General features: G+C 37.9%; 1 protein-coding gene across 5 annotated transcripts in view; it reads right to left on the reverse strand.

Annotated features, from left to right (window-relative positions):
- Window positions 1–7,227: 7,227 nt before the first annotated feature.
- Window positions 7,228–21,009, reverse strand: part of LOC113524599 (gamma-aminobutyric acid receptor subunit beta-2) — a 32,779-nt gene continuing 18,997 nt past the window's right edge. The window contains exons 4-8 of one of the 5 annotated variants that reach the window (XR_008304046.1): window positions 20,178–20,330; window positions 17,404–17,648; window positions 14,332–14,472; window positions 10,685–11,483; window positions 7,228–10,613 (exon numbers count right to left, since the gene is read on the reverse strand). Coding sequence is in view for 2 of the 5 variants with exons in the window: in XM_053240425.1 (XP_053096400.1) it covers window positions 11,136–11,483; window positions 14,332–14,472; window positions 17,404–17,648; window positions 20,178–20,330 (887 nt within the window). In the remaining 3 variants the exon portion in view is untranslated. Of the gene's footprint in view, window positions 11,484–14,331; window positions 14,473–17,403; window positions 17,649–20,177; window positions 20,331–21,009 lie in introns of all 5 variants that reach the window. The other 4 variants (XR_008304045.1, XR_008304047.1, XM_053240425.1 and 1 more) reach the window with 4 other exon arrangements.

Raw genomic sequence — 21,009 nt, forward strand, 5'->3', positions numbered from 1 at the left:
ACACACACTCTCACACTCTCCATCTTCACACACACACACACACACACACACTCACCATCTTCACACACACACACACTCACCCTCTTCACACACACACACACACACACACACACACATTCTCTTCACACACACACATTCTCTTCACACACACACAATCATACAGACACACACTTTCTTCACACACACACTCTTTACACACACACATAACACAATCATACACACACACTCACACACCCTCTTCACACGCGCACACACACACACTCTCTCTCGGTGAAGAGCTGAGGCACGTGTGCTGCCAGGAAACGCTGTGAGCTCAGCGGGAATTTCATCAGCGCTGATTGGATACGGAAGATAAGCTGCCAGCAGCAGATGTGAAGCCGTGGCTTCGGACTGGAAATAAAGAATAAAAAAATAAAAGCAGTCGCTGGTTCCGTCTCAGTGCGATAATGAATCAATCAGACGCTTAATTTAATTTCAAATTCACCTTCTACACGGAACATCAGAGCGCAAATCCAGGGATAATGCGGGAGAATTTTATAACCTTCTCGAGGTTTTCTGTCATCAGTCAACAATCCAATACCACAGAACGGCTAAATCTGTGACATCCAATCTGTCGTCTAATCTGTCGTCTGATCTAATCAAATCAGAAAGAAAAAAGAAAGATATTAGACTCGCAGGAGACTCGAGAAATGGTTTATTTCCTTCCTGCATCTACTCTGTAATGTGGGGACTAAATCTTACGGCTAGTGTTTAATCTAGGGGTCTAATTTGCTAACCAATTTGCTAATCTGGAAGTTGATTTGCTAATCTTGTGGCTAGTGTCTAATCTAGGGAGCTAATTGGCTAATCTTGTGGCTAGTTTCTATTCTAGGTAGCTAATTTGCTAATCTGAGGGTTGATTTGCTAATCTAGTGGCTAGTGTCTAATCTACGGAGCTAACGAATCTCAGAGCTAACTCAGAGTTAATCTGGAAGCTAACGAATCAAATTGGAAAACAGGTTTAGCGTCTGTGTCGTTAGCTTAGCACTGGATCTTATAGCGACGAGTTTAGCATCGTGTTTTTAAACATGGTTTGAAGAGAAACCTCACTGCCAGATGCTTCTCGTGTAACTGGAGATGTCTTCTCTCTTTAGTAAAACACATCTGAAAAGCACTTCCTGTGCACCCGAACACCACTTCCTGTGCACCGAACACCACTTCCTGAGCAGTGAACACCACTTCCTGTGGAGAATATTATGTCCAGACAGAACCTTCTGTTCAGTTCAGGTGAAGAGCACTAATACAAACCCTTATTTTACTATTTATTAAAAAAATATATATATATTTTTATCCATTTATAGTTACATTTAAGCTAATCTAACGAGTTAGTTCCTGTTGTCACTTACGTTATAGCAGCTATAAAAACTCGTTCCCTCACCAGCCTCTCTTTATTCTCTCTCTTCAGGTTAATAAGTTTCAAAAATGAATCGCAGCTTGTTACGTCATTTTACAGAGAAACCGCAAAAGAAGCGTAAACTCCTCTGTCCTGAAGATTTCGGAAAACTTAAACTGGAGACTCCTTCCATCAATGTTAAATAAACGTCTCCTTAATTTAAGAAAACTTCACCACATCTACACATCCTCATATTTTTTTTATTAGCGGAGCGTCCGTGGTACATGTCCCTTTGGTTTTGTTACTATAGAGATGATAACGTATTGATGTTCACGCTAGCAAGTGCCAAGTGTTTTTGATTCCTACTAGCTACTTCCTTCCGAGCTTTATTTTTCTTCGTAACTTCTCTGTCTGTACACGTTTAACGAGAGTACAAGTTTAACGTTAATGACAGGAGAAGATGAAGTTATATGTTTTTCTTCCAAATGCGAACTAATTACAGGTAGGAACTAAAGTTGCGAGCGGGGAACGGAAAAAAACGTCGGACCACATGAGCCGTACGATTGGTCCGAGGAATTGTTCAAGACGATTATTTGGATTTATAAAAGAAGAAAAATTTTTTGTCGCTTTGTTACTCGCTAGTGTGAATTCAGTGTCAGAACGTAAAACTCACTAACGACAAGAACGTAGCTAAAGAGCTACAACGTTGAACACCGTTCATGCTAACGCTAAACTTCTGCACACTCACACTGAGGCGGCGGGGGAGGGGAGAAGAGACGTGTGGTAACTCGTGTGTGTGTGTTGTGTGTGTGTGTGTGTGTGTTTGTGTGTGTGTTTCTCTGGTGGAGAGCAGCGATGAGCAAATCGGCCACTTCATCACGACTGCGTGCTGAGCCGAGATAACGATAACACTGAGAACAGCTTCGTAGCGAATGACTCAGCGGAGAACAAAAAGCGCTAACGCTCCATATTTCTGCACATGCCGATTAGCATTAAAGCTCGTTTTGTGTGTGTGTGTGTGTGTGTGTGTGTGTGTGCGTAGGCGCAACAAATAGCCTTGTTTTTTTTTTAAGCAGAACCTCATGTTAAGTCACACACTCACACACACATATCCTGCTAAAATAATAATAATAATAATAAAAAAAACCTCCTTTAACACTTACAACAATAATTCATAAAATAGCTTATTTTACATCTTTCTTTCAGCTATAACGCTAGTCTGTGCTTTAGCCCGTTTACTGTAACGCTAGTCTGTGCTTTAGCCCGTTTACTGTAACGCTAGTCTGCACTTTAGCCTGTTTACTCTAACGCTAGTCTGTGCTTTAGCCCGTTTACTGTAACGCTAGTCTGCACTTTAGCCTGTTTACTCTAACGCTAGTCTGTGCTTTAGCCCGTTTACTGTAACGCTAGTCTGCACTTTAGCCTGTTTACTCTAACGCTAGTCTGTGCTTTAGCCCGTTTACTGTAACGCTAGTCTGCACTTTAGCCTGTTTACTCTAACGCTAGTCTGTGCTTTAGCCTGTTTACTGTAACGCTAGTCTGCACTTTAGCCTGTTTACTCTAACGCTAGTATGCACTTTAGCTTGTTTACTGTAACGCTAGTCTGCGCTTTAGCCTGTTTACTCTAACGCTAGTCTGCGCTTTAGCCTGTTTACTCTAACGCTAGTATGCACTTTAGCCTGTTTACTGTAACGCTAGTCTGCACTTTAGCCCGTTTACTCTAACACTAGTCTGCGCTTTAGCCTGTTTACTGTAACGCTAGTCTGCACTTTAGCCCGTTTACTCTAACACTAGTATGCGCTTTAGCCTGTTTACTGTAACGCTAGTCTGCGCTTTAGCCTGTTTACTCTAACGCTAGTCTGCGCTTTAGCCTGTTTACTCTAACGCTAGTCTGCGCTTTAGCCTGTTTACTGTAACGCTAGTCTGCACTTTAGCCTGTTTACTCTAACGCTAGTCTGCGCTTTAGCCTGTTTACTCTAACGCTAGTCTGCGCTTTAGCCTGTTTACTGTAACGCTAGTCTGCACTTTAGCCTGTTTACTGTAACGCTAGTCTGCGCTTTAGCCTGTTTACTCTAACACTAGTCTGCGCTTTAGCCCGTTTACTGTAACGCTAGTCTGCACTTTAGCCCGTTTACTCTAACGCTAGTCTGCGCTTTAGCCTGTTTACTGTAACGCTAGTCTGCACTTTAGCCTGTTTACTCTAACGCTAGTCTGCGCTTTAGCCTGTTTACTCTAACGCTAGTCTGCGCTTTAGCCTGTTTACTCTAACGCTAGTCTGCACTTTAGCCCGTTTACTGTAACGCTAGTCTGCACTTTAGCCCGTTTACTCTAACGCTAGTCTGCACTTTAGCCCGTTTACTGTAACGCTAGTCTGTGTAAAAATCATTCTCCATCCCAGTGTGTGTGTGTGTTTAAATGCTATAAATAATATGTCACAGGTTAGCACTTGAGCTCCTTAAACACTTTTTTTAAATAAAAGAAAAGAGTGACGTTTTGGTCGCAGTTTGGAGAAAGCTTCATAACACTGCGTTAACACGAGGTTTCATTTTTAAACCTGTAATTAATCCCGCCACTGACACACACGCTGACACACACGCAGACACACACGCTGACACACACGCAGACACACACGCTGACACACACGTTTATCCGTCACAGCAGAGCTTCACGCCACACGCTGATGGAGGAATCAATCCAGAGCCCAGATGGGAATTCCAGCCGAGTGTCAGCTCCGAGCTCGGAGCAGGAGAAGAAGAGAAAGAAGGTGTGCATTTCCTGTAGCACCATCGTGAAGTTTGTGGATGATGCTGTGGTAGGAGACCTGCGGTGATGACCACCAAGAACGATGAGATGAAGTGGAGCAGCCGTCCCAACAACCTGCTCCTAAACATCAGCAAGACAAAGGAACTGGTTATGAACTTCAGAATGACACAGCGGAGGACCTACACAGCTCTAACCATCGATGGAACACCAGTGGAGATAAGGAGCAGCTTCATGGACTCTACACACTTCACCACTTGACCATCTCAGACAGCTGAGGAAGTTCTACATCTCCTCAGCTACCCAGAAAAGCTTGTATACTGCCACTACAGAGAAGTTCCTCAACGGGAACTGCAGTGCTGAGGACCACAGAAGGTGGTGAGATCTTCTGAACGGATCACTAGGTCAGGACTGCCCAGTCTGAGAACAAAGATCTTCAGGGATCCACAACCACATGGCCAGGACTGAGAGGATGAAGAGGAGCTTCATCCCTGAAGCCATCAGAACCCTGAACTCCTAACCTCCAGCTCCTTACATTACATTCTACTTCTGATGGACGTCTCCATGGATTCTCACTGAAAACAAAACAAATAATCTTTCACTTCCTGGTTCTAATATTCTGAAGTCATGTGGGTGATTTGTTAAGGTGTGTGTGTGTGTGTGTGTGTGTGTGTAGAAATCACACTCTGAGGTTTAAATCTGGAATTCAGCCACAGCTTCACACACGTCCGAGTCCAAATCTCTACAAACCTCCAAGAAAATCTTACACAACTTCCCACACTCTTATTCTCTATTTCCTGGCTCCGCCCCCAAGCGCTATCATTCCTGTCTAATTTGTCCTTTTAGAACATCAGAGAACGTTAATTTAATAATTTACGCTTTAATGCGCCTCTCATTGACTGTCTGGAGGAAATACAGTCAGGTCCATAAATATTGGGACAGTGACACAGTTTTGGTAATTTTGCCTCTGTACACCGCCACAGTGGATTTGAAATGAAGCAGTCAAGATGTGACTGAAGCGTAGACTTTCAGCTTTAATTCAAGGGGTTTAACAAAAATATTGCATTAACCGTTTAGGAATTACAGCCATTTTTTACAGAGTTCCTCCATTTTCACAGGCTCAAAAGTAATGGGACAAACTAATATAATCATAAATATTAGGATTATTTTTATTACTTGGAGGTAAATCCTTTGCAGTCAATGACTACCTGAAGTCTGGACCCCATGGACATCACCAAATGCTGAGTTTCCTCCCTTGAGATGATTTGCCAGGTCTTTACTGCAGCCATCTTCAGTTGCTGCTTGTTTGTGGGTCTTTCTGCCTTCAGATTTGTCTTCAGTAAGTGAAAAGCAGCTCAGTTGGGTTGAGGTCAGGTGACTGACTCGGCCATTTAAGAACATTTAATTTCCAAGCTCTTGGGCTGCTTTTACAGTATGTTTTGGGTTGTTATCCATCTGTACTGTGAAGCGCTGTCCTATCAGTTTTGCAGCATTTGACTGAATCTGAGCAGAAAGTATAGCTCTGTACACTTCAGAATTCATCCTGCTACTTCTATCAACAGTCACATTATCAATAAACCCCAGTGACCCAGTTCCATTGGCGGCCAAACATGCCCATGCCATAACACTGCCTCCACATGTTTGACGGATGATGTGGCATGCTTTGGATCATGAGCCCTTCCTTTCCTTCTCCATACTTTTCTCTTCCCATCAATCTGGTACAAGTTAATCTTGCATCAGAACGGGTCAGGCTTTTTTTAGAGGTTTTTTAGCAAAGTCTAATCTGGCCTTTGTGTTCTTGAGTGTTACTGGTGGTTTGCATCTTGAGGTAAACCGTCTGTATTTACATTCATGAAGGTGGCTCTTGATTGTAGACTTTGACAATGATAGGCCTACCTCCTCCAGAGTGTTCCTGACTTGGCTAGATGTTGTGAAGGGGTTGTTCTTCAATAAGAAAAGAATTCTGCAATCATCCACTTTAGTTGTTTTCTGTGGTCTCCCAGGCCTTTTGGTGTTGCTGAGCTCGCCAGTGCATTCCTTCTTTTTAAGAATGTACCAAATTGTTGATTTGGCCCTCCTAAAGTTTCTGCTATCTCTCTGATAGGTCTGTTTTGGTTTTTCAGCCTAATGATGGCCTCCTTCACTTGCATCAACACCTTTCTGGACGGCATATTGAGAGTTCCCATGAACAGCTACCAAATGCAAATTCAGCACTTGGAATCAACTCCAGACCTTTTATCTCCTTAATTTATCATGATATAAGGAGAAAACAGGCCATAGCTGGCCATGAAACTGCTTATCAGTCAATTGTCCCATTACTTTTGAGCCTGTGAAAATGGAGGAACTCTGTAAAAAATGGCTGTAATTCCTAAACGGTTAATGCAATATTTTTGTTAAACCCCTTGAATTAAAGCTGAAAGTCTACACTTCAGTCACATCTTGACTGCTTCATTTCAAATCCACTGTGGTGGTGTACAGAGGCAAAATTACCAAAACTGTGTCACTGTCCCAATATTTATGGACCTGACTGTAAAATGCTGGATGTCAAATAACGTCCTGCTGCTCAACATGGATGAGACTGAGATAATTCTCTTTGTTCGCTCTAAAACCAGAAATTCTGTTGTTGGGAATTTAGAAAATCTCGCTCCATATGTAAAGTCTCATGCAAAAAATCTTTATTATCTTTAACTCTGAGTTTTGTCTTGAAAAATGAATTAGCTCAGTTGTTAAAACCCATTATTATCAGCTGAGAATCATCTCCATCGTCACTTAAATCGTCGCTTTCCTTTCACGGTATGGAAAAAAATCTCTATTTTTCTATATTTCTATTCTCTTGCTTTTCTTCTCTTTCTATTTTCAAGTCTAGACTTAAGACACATTTCTATTCTCTTGGCTTTTAACTTATTATGTACTGTTGTCATTGTTGTTGATATTGTTTTATTATTATTATTATTATTGTTGTTTTTTTTTTTATTCTATTTGAGAATTTGTTGTATTGGGTTTGTTCAGCACTTTGGTCAGTGTAATGCTGAATTTAAATGTGCTTTATAAATAAAACTTACTCACTCACTGTAAAACAGCAGAACACACAGTGGTTGATGGCGGATCGTTTATTTTCCAGTGTTTTCAGTAAAGTCATAAAATCAGCAGCACAAAGCAATCAGAAAGAACATTCTCTCTCTCTTGGGTTTGTGTTGTTGCTGTTGCTGTTGTTGTTGTTGTTGTTGTTTGTTTGTTTATATTTACAGTATGATTTGTCCGTTTTGCCGTCGTCCATGCCGTTACAGTAAAGTATAAAACATTAGAAATTGAAGCGTATTTACAATAATCGGGTTTTTAGCGCTGCGCCGTATTTACACAGGAAGCCCTGATTGCTCTCGTCCTGTCGCTAATAACACACAGTTCAACAGAAACGATCTCGCTAGCGTGAAATTCTATACAGCGTCTGAATGATAGAGAGATAAAGAGTAAAGCAATAGAAATAAATAAATAAATAAATAAATAAATAAATAAATCAGGGCAAAATTACACGAAGGTCTCGTTTGTGTTTGTGTCGTTACAGACAACGCGCTCTGCATGCTAACGAGACTTCCTGTTTAATCTTCATTTCTACCTTCATCCAGCTGCTAATGACCCGTTTATCTGTCAGGATGTTAGCTAGCTAGCTTGGTGTCGCCTAAGTGCTACTTATGATAGTGTGCTAAACGTTTTAAACTGCTAATAAATATTAAATATATAACTGAAATATGCTTTAAATTTATTAGTGTACAGCAGCGCAGGTCACATGATTAATATTAATATTATTATGATGAAGAAAAGTGACTCTTATAACTACAGCTACGCTAACTACAACATCTACACCTGTGCCGATATTACAGTAAAATACTTTTAGGAAGGATTTCTGGCTGAATGTAACCATGGAAACAGCTTCAGACGGAATGTAACCATAGCAACGACGTATGGCGGAATGCAGCCATGGAAACGATTCAGGACTAATTGTAACCATGGAAACTGCGTCTCTCTAAACGTAAACCAGGAACTCTGACTATGACTTCTGAAGGTAACGATGGAAAAATCGTTAGACTAAACGTAACCATGGAAACGACTCTGGACTAAATGTTACCATGAAATGAATTCTGTCTAAATGTAGCAGTGGAAATGACTTCTGGCTGAACGTAACCATGGAAACGATTTAGGACTAGCTGTAACCATGGGAATGACTTTAGACTAAACTTAACCTTAGAAATGACTTCCGGCTGAACGTAACCATGGGAACGATTAGGGAATAAACGTAACCATGGGAACTGCATCTGTTTAAATGCAGCAATAAAACAAATTCTGGCTGAATGTAACCATGGAAACGTCTGCAGATTAAATGTAATAGAAATGACTTCTGGCTGAACGTAACCATGGAAACAACTTCATACTAAATGTAACCACGGTAACGACTTCTGTTTAAATGTATCCATGGAAACAGCCTCTGGTGATCTACAAACATGACATTTAATGAGAATAAAAGTACAGGAAGTGATGCATGAGACATGAATAAAAGTACAGGAAGTGACGTATGAGACATGAATAAAAGCACAGGAAGTGACGTACGAGATGAATAAAAATACAGGAAGTGATGTATGAGATGTATAAAAACACAGGAAGTGATGTATGAGATGTATAAAAGCACAGGAAGTGAAACATCATGTGTTTAAAATATCGCAGTACGACACACGACTGATTATCGGCACGTTTTATTCGAGGATTATGAGACATTATTAGAGTTTATTATTTTAAATAAAAGCGCTTTTAGTAAATAAATAAATAAATAATTTAAAGCGCAGCTGTAGCGTGTGATGAATAAAAGCGTGACAGAGAGCGTTATTAACCCTTTCTCTCCTCCTCCCTCTAAACCCCTCCTTATTGTGCTTCATCACTTACAGGCGTTTAGTCTGAAGGTTCGACAGAAATATTTACATCCTCCGGCGTAAAAGGTAAGAAGAGCAGATTCAAGTCGTCCTTTTTTTTCCTGATAAAGTGAAACTTTCCAGACGGAGAGAAAGACTCTGTACAGTCCACGACGTCGGTGTCTTTCCCCCGCGATTCCTTCAGGCGTTTATCTTTCACATTTTTATAAAGAAACAGATCATTCCGTATGTAAACACACACATATATATGCTTAATAGTAATAATGCGTACTTGATTCGAATACATATAACAATCCTATACAGCATGTATTTACAAAAAATAGAGCAAAAAAAAGAAAAATTTAATTAGTTTTAATTTCTTTTCCAGACTCCTTAACTGCTGGCTGTGTTCAGAAAATACAGAATGAAAAAAAAAGAACAAAAGAAAAATTCAGATAATAATTAAAATAAATAATTTAAAAACTTATTTATTTAAAAATTATGAAAAAATTCTGACCAAATGCAATTTTTTAAATTAGATATTTCTTGTATTTTTTTAAAGCCCTCACTGAACCTCTCGAATCGTCCTTGCACTATCTGTAATTTTTTTTTTATACAATTGACCTAAAAATTTAAGGATCTAAACATATTTAATTAATTAGTTAAAAATTTAATTAAATTGTTTAATGAAGCTGAAGAATAGCAGCTTGTCTAAAGTAATGAAAGTAAAAATTCCTTCTTCATTTTGCAGTAATGTAATAATAATAATAATAATAATAATAATAATAATAATAATAATAATACTTATAATAATTAATAAAATAATTAATAATTAATTAAAATTGCATTACAATTTAATAAAAAATATAATAATAATAATAATAATAATAATAATAATAATAATAAAATATCAATTACGTAGTGTAAAAAACAAAAATATAAAAACTATTCTACTCTCTAATTAAACTACACAACGTGATACTTCTACATATTACAAAATAAAAACAAATCAAAAATAGAAAAATCAATTAATGAGTTAATTTCACTCACTGGCAGTTTCACTTAATATTATCGTAAGAAGGACGTGAAATTGTGTATAAGTTGAACAAGAAAAAAAATTATAATAAATAAGTAAATGTAAACATTGAAACAGACTGTAGAATTGACTGTAAAACCTAAGACACCTGTAGAAGCGTAACACCTGTAGAAGCGTAACACCTGTAGAAGCGTAACACCTGTAGAAGCGTAACACCTGTAGAAGCGTAACACCTGTAGAAGGCGTAACACCTGTAGAAGCGTAACACCTGTAGGAGGCGTAACACCTGTAGAAGCGTAACACCTGTAGGAGGCGTAACACCTGTAGAAGGCGTAACACCTGTAGAAGCGTAACACCTGTAGGAGGCGTAACACCTGTAGAGGCGTAACACCTGTAGAAGCGTAACACCTGTAGAAGCGTAACACCTGTAGGAGGCGTAACACCTGTAGAAGCGTAACACCTGTAGGAGGCGTAACACCTGTAGAAGCGTAACACCTGTAGGAGGCGTAACACCTGTAGAAGCGTAACACCTGTAGAGGCGTAACACCTGTAGAAGCGTAACACCTGTAGAAGGCGTAACAACCTGTAGGAGGCGTAACACCTGTAGAAGCGTAACACCTGTAGAAGGCGTGGTCTGTTTAAGTGTAGTCGCGTTAGCCAGCAATTAAGGAATGCTAAACGATAAACTAGCATTCGTTTTTTATAAGTTAAGGTAATAAAATATTAAAATATTCGTCTGTGTTCCAATACTGTACTTAACACTTCCTTATAAAGATTTCTCTAATACTTAATAACTACATTTCTCTCAGTTTCCTTTTCAAAATAGCAAAAACAATTAAAAAAACTGCAGTAAACGAGGAATAAAATGCTAGCTACATTCAAATTCAAACTCCTGTTACTTAATACCGCTAGCTAGTTAGCGATATAGCGAATAATTAGCTTCAGCTACATCGTTCTCGGTGCCTGATTCGTCCCGACGCTTACGTTATGAACAGTAGTGGAACACAGGATTACGAAAATAAACAGCAGGAAACAAATCGAAACGAGAAAAACAAATCAAACGTCCCGCTCAGTTGATGTAGTAGAGCCAGTAGACGACGTTGAAGAAGGAAAAGACGGTGGGGAAGATCATCCTCGACCACTTGTCGATCGAGTTCACGTCAGTCAAGTCGGGGATGGTGATCTTCAGCTGCGAGGCGCGTCTCCGCAGCCGACTTTTCTTCTGAGTGACGTGACGTTCCAGCGCGTTCCGTCCGAAGTTCTGCCGAGCGAGTCCCGCTTTCCGGTACTGTAGCGCCGAGCTGTCGTACGCTAGCATGGTGCTGCGCGGGTCGCCGAGACCCAGAGCTAACTCAGACGGAGACATCTCGTTCTTCATCTCCAGAGGCGTGAGGAGGATGTTCTCATGAGGGTCCATCTGAAAGACGATAGAAATTAGTCCTGAAATGTTCATTATTCATAACAATGCTAACAATGAACTATTGCTAGCTGGAAATGCAAACGAGCAGCAGGTTCTCTGTGAATTCTATGATTTTTTTTTTTATTTTAAATATCATTTTTTGTTATATTATCTCATAAAGCTCCAATAAAGCACTAACATTAATTCTTATGAAGACAGGAAGGAAGTGAGTGAAAAGAAATAACACAAAATTATTACTACATTATAATTTCACACAGTTGATGTATTTCAAGTGCTACACACACACACACACACACACACACGGCACACACGCACACACACACACACACACACGGCACACACACGCACACACACACACACACACACGGCACAATGGTCACGTACGTTTGTGAGTATGAGTCGCAGGAGAGTGGAAATGATCTGAGAAAGCCGAAAATATGTAAATATTTCATTCGCATCATTTTATTTATTTTATTTTATTCACTTCATCTCTTGCTTATCGATTAACATCAGATAAAATATATACAGTGTTTTATATGTGTGTGTGTGTGTGTGTGTGTGTGTTTGGGAACCAGGTTTTATTTATTTATTTTATTTATTAAAAGTTGTTTTCAAGTTTACATTTCCTTTCTAACTTAGAATTAGAATATAAAAAACTTTAATTAGAATATAAACTTACCCACATTAATGAAAATGAAAATGATTTGAATTATATATATATATATATATATATATATATACAGCACTGTGCAAAAGTCTTGGCACCCTATTTTTTTAGTACAAACTTTATTATAGATGTTTATTTTCTGGCTTCTACATTATGGATTCAGTACGAAAACCTTTTAGATTCCAAACATTAGTTTTCCAGCACAAAATGAAACGTTACAGAAAAATGTTTGTATGTCAGTAAAGAAAGCAGCAGATTCCATAAGAGACACTTTTCAGATAAAAACATAATGAAGGCTGCTGGGTTTCGCTGCAGAAATAAGAAGCGAGTCGACAGTCAAAGTCTCCAGAAGAACTGTGGCTGCTTCTGCAAGATGCTCAGTAACACTTCCAGCTCATTTCCTTATAAAACTGCACACACTGCACCTCAGATACTGCTTTATTTATTTAAAGTGAAGGATCGTCACATTAAATACTGACTTTGTTTCATTTATTACTGTTTACTGCTCTTTATAGGATTTTTTAAAATGTAGAAACATTTAATTTCATTATTTTTGAAGGCGTCTTTACTCTACAGCATTTCTTTACACACGACTAAGACTTTTGCACTTTGTACTGTATATTTGTATAATGTTTATATATATATATATATACATAATGTACAATGATCAGATTTAAAATTCAATTTTAATCTCTTGAATAAAGAAATCCTACTTATTATAATTAAAACACTTAAACATTTATAAAAAATTATATCTTCGAAATTTATTATATAAATATCATCACCATATTACTAACTTTACTAATAATATACATAAAATAATAATAATAATAATAATAATTTATGTTTTATGTATATTATTAAAGTATTAAAGTAAAGTTAGTAATATGATAATGATAAATATATTGTTTATATATTATTTTATTTATTATTATTACATTATATTATTTATTTATATACTGTATAAATAAATAATATAATATAGAAAAAGAAATAAAATAACCAAAATAACTTATAAACAATATATTTAATTTATATTATAATACCATTTGTTGTGTTAAAGTTTTAATAACATAATAATATAAAATAATTACGCATGAATACGTCCAAAATTAAACAAACTTAAACATTCATCAGCTCTTAAATTAAAAATTAAATTAAATTAAAATATTATTATACATGACAAGTTGCTTCATTTTAATTAGAATTTTAAAAATGTGAACTGAAATTTAAAAAATTTATAATAATAATAATAATAATAATAATAATAATAATAATAACAATAATAATAATAATAATAATAATAATAATAATAATAATAGTTTTTTAACCAAGTTTTTGGATATAAAATTAATAAAATTGTAAACTGTAGAATTAATACAGTTATTAGTATTGGGGTAATTTATGTTTTGACACACTTTGTAAAAGTTAGAAATGAAAAATATATGATAAGTTTTTGGATTAAAAATAATAAAATTGCAGAAATAAAATTGCTTAAAAAGGTTAAAAGTATTAGGGTAATATAGGTCACAGTAATAAACAGAGTTTTAATAATAAACAGTAATTTGCTTTGTAATGTTTATGTCTGTGTGATTTGATTGTTTGTTTACACTTTGGAAAGGTTACAGTAAATCACATGTAGTTGTTGTTGTTATTGTTGTTAGCATTGTTTGTTTAAGCTTGCGTTGTTGTTGTTGTTAGCATTGTTTGTTTAAGCTTGTGTTGTTGTTGTTGTTGTTAGCATTGTTTGTTTAAGCTTGCGTTGTTGTTGTTGTTGTTAGCATTGTTTGTTTAAGCTTGCGTTGTTGTTGTTGTTGTTGTTAGCATTGTTTGTTTAAGCTTGTGTTGTTGTTGTTAGCATTGTTTGTTTAAGCTTGTGTTGTTGTTGTTGTTAGCATTGTTTGTTTATGCTTGTGTTGTTGTTGTTGTCGTTAGCATTGTTTGTTTAAGCCTGCGTTGTTGTTGTTGTTGTTGTTAGCATTGTTTGTTTAAGCCTGCGTTGTTGTTGTTGTTGTTGTTAGCATTGTTTGTTTAAGCTAGCGCTTTTGATTGCGGAATGAAGAGCGGGTGTAGGACAAGCGATGGTAGCGATGAAAGAAAAAAAAACTAAATCGTGCTCTGAAACCAAAACAGAACAACCAGGATCGATGGATTCGTCCATGACTCGTCACATGATACCTTATTTTTTTGCTCGCCTAGTCCTATCGCCGCATCGTCCACAAAGATCGGTTCCCACATCGAGTCATGAGCGTCAATATCCCTCGGTTTCATTCTGGCATACAGAGCATCGTTTCTCTGAACTACATTTCCCATCAACCACTGCAAGCACACAGAACCACACCGTCAGCCGCCTCGGGCCCGGACGAGCAACTCGCTTAGTCACGCTACACTTCACTTAGAATAATAATAATAATAATAATAATAATAATAATAATAATAATAATGATGATAATATAAAGGTTTAGATTGCGGATGTGTTATTAGGATGTGAGAGGAAGCAGGAACTAAACGAGCGTCAGAAAATAAACAAACCGCTAGAAATTCTAAACAAAATCTAAAAACTAAAATTAATTCTTTAAATTTAATATCTCTAATTTTTTCCTACAGAAGTCTGGGATAAAGAAAAGGTCAGAAAAAAAGGTTTTCTCAGTTACTTTGGAAAAAATGCGAACAAAAATTATTCACAGTCAGAATATATTTTATATGTAAATATATGTAAATGTTTAAAGTCAGTTTGTGGCTGGATTTAAACTTTTGACATCAAAACATCTGGTTCTGATCAACACTTCATCATGATGTTCTTCATAATATCAGTCAATATCCATTTTTTTTTAAATAAAAAAACTAACTTACTAAAAAAATTAATGAAAATGGAGAATCATCTTGAAAATTTGTTGTTTTTATTTATTTTGAGAAAATCATTACACCATGTTCTTTTCTTTCAGAAACAAAAATTTAGTAAAAATGACAAATTTTCAAGATGATTTTTCCCTTTTCACGTTTTTTTTTTTTTAATGTATGATTTTTTTTGTTTGTCTGTTTGTTTGTTTGTTTGGCTGTTTTTAATCTGATCAAAAACTCAATCATGATGTTCTTCATAATATCAGGAGCCAGTGGAACTTCAGCAGTTCGGTTCCTGTGGAAGGTTCTGAGTTCGAATCCCTCAGCTGCCCGTGAGCCAGTTTTGGATTTTCGCTCTCGAGATCTCGTTTCTGTGCTTAAATGAATCAACGTGACGTTGAACATTGATCAGCTCTATTCATATTTTGTCTCAGAGTCTAGAAAAAAAGGCTTATTATGAGTTTTAGCACTAATCATTTTCCATTTTTCCTTTTATTTTGCTTAAATTTTTTAATTTTAAAATACAGTTTATCATACAGAACTCTAACGTTCGCTACTGAAGCACTTGATATTTTTTTCTTGAGTTTGTTTTTCTTTTTTTTTGGCTGTCGGATATCAACAGCACATTCGATCAGCTCTGTGATGCTGTTTATGAAACATTAATAACCATTAATAACCATTCATAAACATTCATAAACATTCATAACCATTTATAAACATTAATAAACATTTATAAACATTTATAAACATTTATAAAATGAAAACTGACTGGACAAAATGATCAGAACAGAAAACACCAGGTTAGCAAAGCTACATGCATTATATAAGTAATAAACACTCTGTGTGTGTGTGTGTGTGTGTGTGTGTCTGTGAAATTTTCATCAATTAAAAAAAATGACACGTCATACTTTTTAGCCGCTTATAGTTACTTTTAATGTTGAATGGTGACTTCCTGGTCTCACTTACACTATATGACCATAAGTATGTGCGCCCCTGACCATCACACCCAGCAGTTTCCCTTCACTGGAGCTACGAGGCTCAAACCTGTTCCTGAAATCAAGTACAAAAGGTTCCTCAAAGGTTTCTTAAAGGTTCTTTGGATATTCTTGGCATCCTAGTCTCTTTGAAGAACATCTTTTCTTCAAGGTTCTACAGAGAATTTCCCCACTGGGACAACCAAAGAAATCTTAAGATTTCTAAGCTGCATCCCAAATCGCAAACTTATGCACTATCGCTGTTCTGTAGTGTAAATAGTGTGAGTGGTGTGTTCACACTGAAAATTCCAACGAGAAGAAGAAACAACGAGAAAACAAAGTGTGGAACGTTGGACGCTTCATGCACGCGACGGTTGCAGATTTGCTTACGTAGTGGAAAAGGGGGCGGGGCTACCAGGCGCTGACGCTGGCTCAAATTTGCTCAGAATCAAAAAACGTCATGTTGGGAATAAAAGATAACGTTGCCATAAACAGTAAAAGGAAGAAATTAATTTTCGTTAACTCTGGATATTCTGCTAAAGCTAGCGGCGTCATGTTACGTGAGTTTGACGTCGTTTGCTATCGCCTAGGAAACGGCTCGTACTTCCGGTTAAAAAAATGTTAGTGTTCCATTTGAGATGATACTAAACGTGTATAGTGTAGAGTGTAGAGTACATCATTTGGGACACAACTCTAGATTTTACCTTTTTTCTTCTAAGAGTTACATGTAATATCACTTTTAGGACACATACAGTATATGACCAAAAGTATGTGCACCCCTGACCATCACACCCATATGTGCTTCTTCTCCAAACTGTTACCACAAACATTAAACCACACAGTTGTATAGAACGTCTCTGTGTGCTGTAGCTTTACAGTTTCCCTTCACTGGAACTAAGAGACTCAAACCTGTTCCAGCATGACAATGCCCCTGTGCACAAAGCGAGCTCCATGAAGACATGGTGTGTGAAGGTTGGAGTGGAAGAACTCGAGTGTCCTGCACAGAGCCCTGACCTCAACCCCACTGAACACCTTTGGGATGAACTGGAGCACCGACTGAACCCCAGACCTCCTCGACATCCCAACATCAGCGCCTGACCTCACTAATGCTCTTGTAGCTGAATGAACACAAATCCCCACAGCCACGCTCCAACATCTAGTGGAAAGACTTCGCAGAAGAGTGGAGCTTATTATAACAGCGAATAAATCTGGAATGAGACGTTCAGCAAGCACATATGTGATGTCTTGTGATGGTCAGGGGTGCACATACTTTTGGAAATATAGTGTATGTTATAGCAGTGCTTCATCAGCCTCTCTTTGTTCTCTTTAAGACAAAAAAACGCTGCTTGTTATCACGTAAACTCCTCGGTTCCGGCTTTAGCTCTGACTGTTACAAAGCGCTGACACTGGAGACTCCTTCCTCATAAATACGTACCTTGTTGGGATCCATCCTGAGTTTCTCGTTGTTGGCGTTGGACGCTTTCTCCGCCGCTTTCTTCTGCCGCTGAGGTCCCTGTCCGAAGAAGATGTAGTTGACGAGCGCGTACTCGAGCAGGGCGAGGAAGACGAAGACGAAGCAGCCCATCAGGTACATGTCGATGGCTTTGACGTACGGGATTTTAGGCAGCGTCTCTCGCAGGTGTGTGTTGATGGTCGTCATGGTGAGCACGGTCGTAATACCTGCACAGAAAATAGAAAGGTTTCGTTATTTAAAATAAAAAGAAAAACAAGAATAAGAGGATAAAGCGACGTACATTTTAATTCTTATATATATATATATATTTTCATATTTTTAGACAGACACTGTTCTGTTTTTAATAATTGTACATCTACATCCAAACATCAGGTAATAAAGTCTCTAAAAAAAAGAAATAAAATAAATGAAAGCTCAGAATGATTGTAATTTGGATCATTCATGAAAAAAAGCTCTTTTGATTTGCTAATATTTATATTTACACATATAAATGAAGTTTTTTTGGCTAATTAGCATTAGCATTATGAGTGAATATTGTTGCTAGCGCTAGTAATGGTGTACGCAAATATAAATAACAATTCAAATTAATTAAATATTGCTAATTACTGCTATTATTAGTTAGAATAATTTCATTTTATTAACCTTATCAGGCAGATTATCAGCTTAGCATATTTGTTTACTGTAGTGCTAGTTTTTTAAAATCGTTTTTATTAGCTTGTGATAGAAATGAGATCTGTTTACTCGCTAACTGCTAACTAATTCATATTCAGCCGAGCGCTCTGATTCCTCTGCATGGTTTTGTTCTTTCTCTTTACTGACAGCCTGCATTTTTCCCTGTCACGCTGGAACACACACACACACACACACACACACACACACACACACTGATTGGCATCCGACCTGGATTCAGTTAGCTATCAGGATGACAAACAAAAAAACAAGAGATTTAAGAATAAAACAGCGTATAAAATAAATCAGTCTGTGTCGAGGTGAGAGGGTGTGATGTGCTGTTTCTCACTCCAGCTTGTTTTGCCTCCATAATAGCATTATAATAATAGCATTATTAGCTAATTATGATAGCATTAATGCTAATTTGGATCTGGTTATACACCCAGGCTAACAGATGGCAGAAGGAAGCAGTGTTTTTCTGTGCGTTTAATGACGTCATTGCCGTAAACAATGACAGAAGTAAATCATTCTCTTCCATTCGTGTCCAGTTCATGACTCTATAACTCACCGAGTCTCATTACCGTCTCCGTCCTGGCAACTAACGGCACGCGATCCATCACAGTGACACCACAAACGGCGAGCTTTGCTAGCGCCGGGACATCGTTTGTCCAAAACTTGGCAGCGTGTTTAAGTTGCAGGAGTTTGTTATAAGAGACGCATATAACTTTCGCTAACTTTCGCAGGAGAAACCATTATAGTTATTACATCAGTGTTGTTTGTTGGTTAAAGAGTCGACACGTTCTAGACGCTCTGTGACTGAATCAGCGTGAAGCTATAACCTTATTTTATTCATTAGAAAATAAAGTTTATTGAACGGTTTTAGTGACAAACCAAAAAAAACCTGGTAATGATTCGTTGAAATGAATCGGATGTTTCCCATCACTGAATTACTCACATACAGGACGAGGGAATAAATCCCGTTAAAGACCATCAAAGCCACGTCAATTACTAAATAAATATAATAAAAGATTCACACAATATTTAATAAAAACATAGAATTCATTTGAAATCCAATGTGTTAGCCATACTAGCGATATCTGGTTTAAACGTTCAAACATTAAATGTTCAGCTACAACTTTTAAGCACAGTCCAATTTCACACACAGCAAATTAATAAAATATAATATCAACCTAAAACTAGCGCTACAGTTAACGGGCTAAAGCGCAGACTAGCATTACACTAAACGGGCTAAAGCGCAGACTAGCGCTACAGTTAACGGGCTAAAGCGTAGACTAGCGTTACAGTAAACGGGCTAAAGCGCAAACTAGCGTTACAGTAAACGGGCTAAAGCGCAAACTAGCGTTACAGTAAACGGGCTAAAGCGCAGACTAGCGTTACAGTAAACGGGCTAAAACGCAGACTAGCATTACACTAAACGGGCTAAAGCGCAGACTAGCGTTACAGTAAACGGGCTAAAGCGCAGACTAGCGTTACAGTAAACGGGCTAAAGCGCAGACTAGCATTACAGTAAACGGGCTAAAATGCAGACGAGCGTTACAGTAAACGGGCTAAAGCGCAGACTAGCGTTACAGTAAACGGGCTAAAGCGCAGACTAGCATTACAGTAAACGGGCTAAAATGCAGACTAGCGTTACAGTAAACGGGCTAAAGCGCAAACTAGCGTTACAGTAAACAGGCTAAAGCGCAAACTAGCGTTACAGTAAACGGGCTAAAGCGCAGACTAGCGTTACAGTAAACGGGCTAAAGCGCAGACTAGCATTACACTAAACGGGCTAAAGCGCAGACTAGCGTTACAGTAAACGGGCTAAAGCGCAGACTAGCGTTAGAGTAAACAGGCTAAAGCGCAGACTAGCATTACAGTAAACAGGCTAAAATGCAGACGAGCGTTACAGTAAACGGGCTAAAGCGCAGACTAGCGTTACAGTAAACGGGCTAAAGCGCAGACTAGTATTACAGTAAACGGGCTAAAGCACAGACTAGCGTTACAGTTAACAGGCTAAAACACAGACTAGCGCTACAGTAAGCAGTGAGCGCTGGAGTTTGTACCTAAAGCGACTCGGGCTGCGGAGGCGTCGTAGTTGATCCAGAAGGAGACCCAGGACAGGATGGTGATCAGGATGGAGGGCATGTAGGTCTGCAGGATGAAGTAGCCGATGTTCCTCTTCAGCTTGAAGCTGAGGGACAGGCGAGGGTACGCACCTGGAGGAACACGGCAGCGAGATCACGAACATGTGAGTCGTTTATACATCCATTAAAAAAAAAAATTAAACGTATTTAACCCCGATGCTTCTGCCAGATTTCTAAGATTTTAAGATTTCTACATGTTCTACATATATACAATATGATATACCTGAATTAACATCATCGTGCTGCTGCTGAATTCTGGACTCTGATTGGTCGTCAGGTGTTGATTAATTTTCTATAACAGCAGCTCTGACAGTAGCGCAGCTGCAAATCACAGCTTTATTTATAATTAATGCAGTTGTTCTAATACGTTATTGTTTCTATAGTAACAGCTCATTTGGAGGAAAATCATAGATACGGTGACGTTTTCTTAAAGTAAGGAGACGTTTATTTAACATTTATGGAAGGAGTCTCCAGTGTCAGAGGTAAAGCTGTGACAGAGGAGTTTACGCTTCTTTGCGGTTTCTCAGTAACATGAGAAGCTGTGGAGTTTATGCTCCTGTAGTATAAGAGGAATAAAACACTTGGGGATGTGCTGTTATTGGAAAATAATCAACTTCAGAATAAGAAATTTAACTCTAATTAAACCCAAAGATGATGTCGGGCACTTTTACGTCGGATTCGCCGGATTTTTTCTTCTCCTCAGCGCAGAAGATTTCTGCACGTCCCCACAGAACACTTTTTCTAAACGACC

Source organism: Pangasianodon hypophthalmus, chromosome 15 (genome assembly GCF_027358585.1).
Source record: "Pangasianodon hypophthalmus isolate fPanHyp1 chromosome 15, fPanHyp1.pri, whole genome shotgun sequence".
NCBI classification, from domain to species: Eukaryota; Metazoa; Chordata; class Actinopteri; order Siluriformes; family Pangasiidae; genus Pangasianodon; species Pangasianodon hypophthalmus.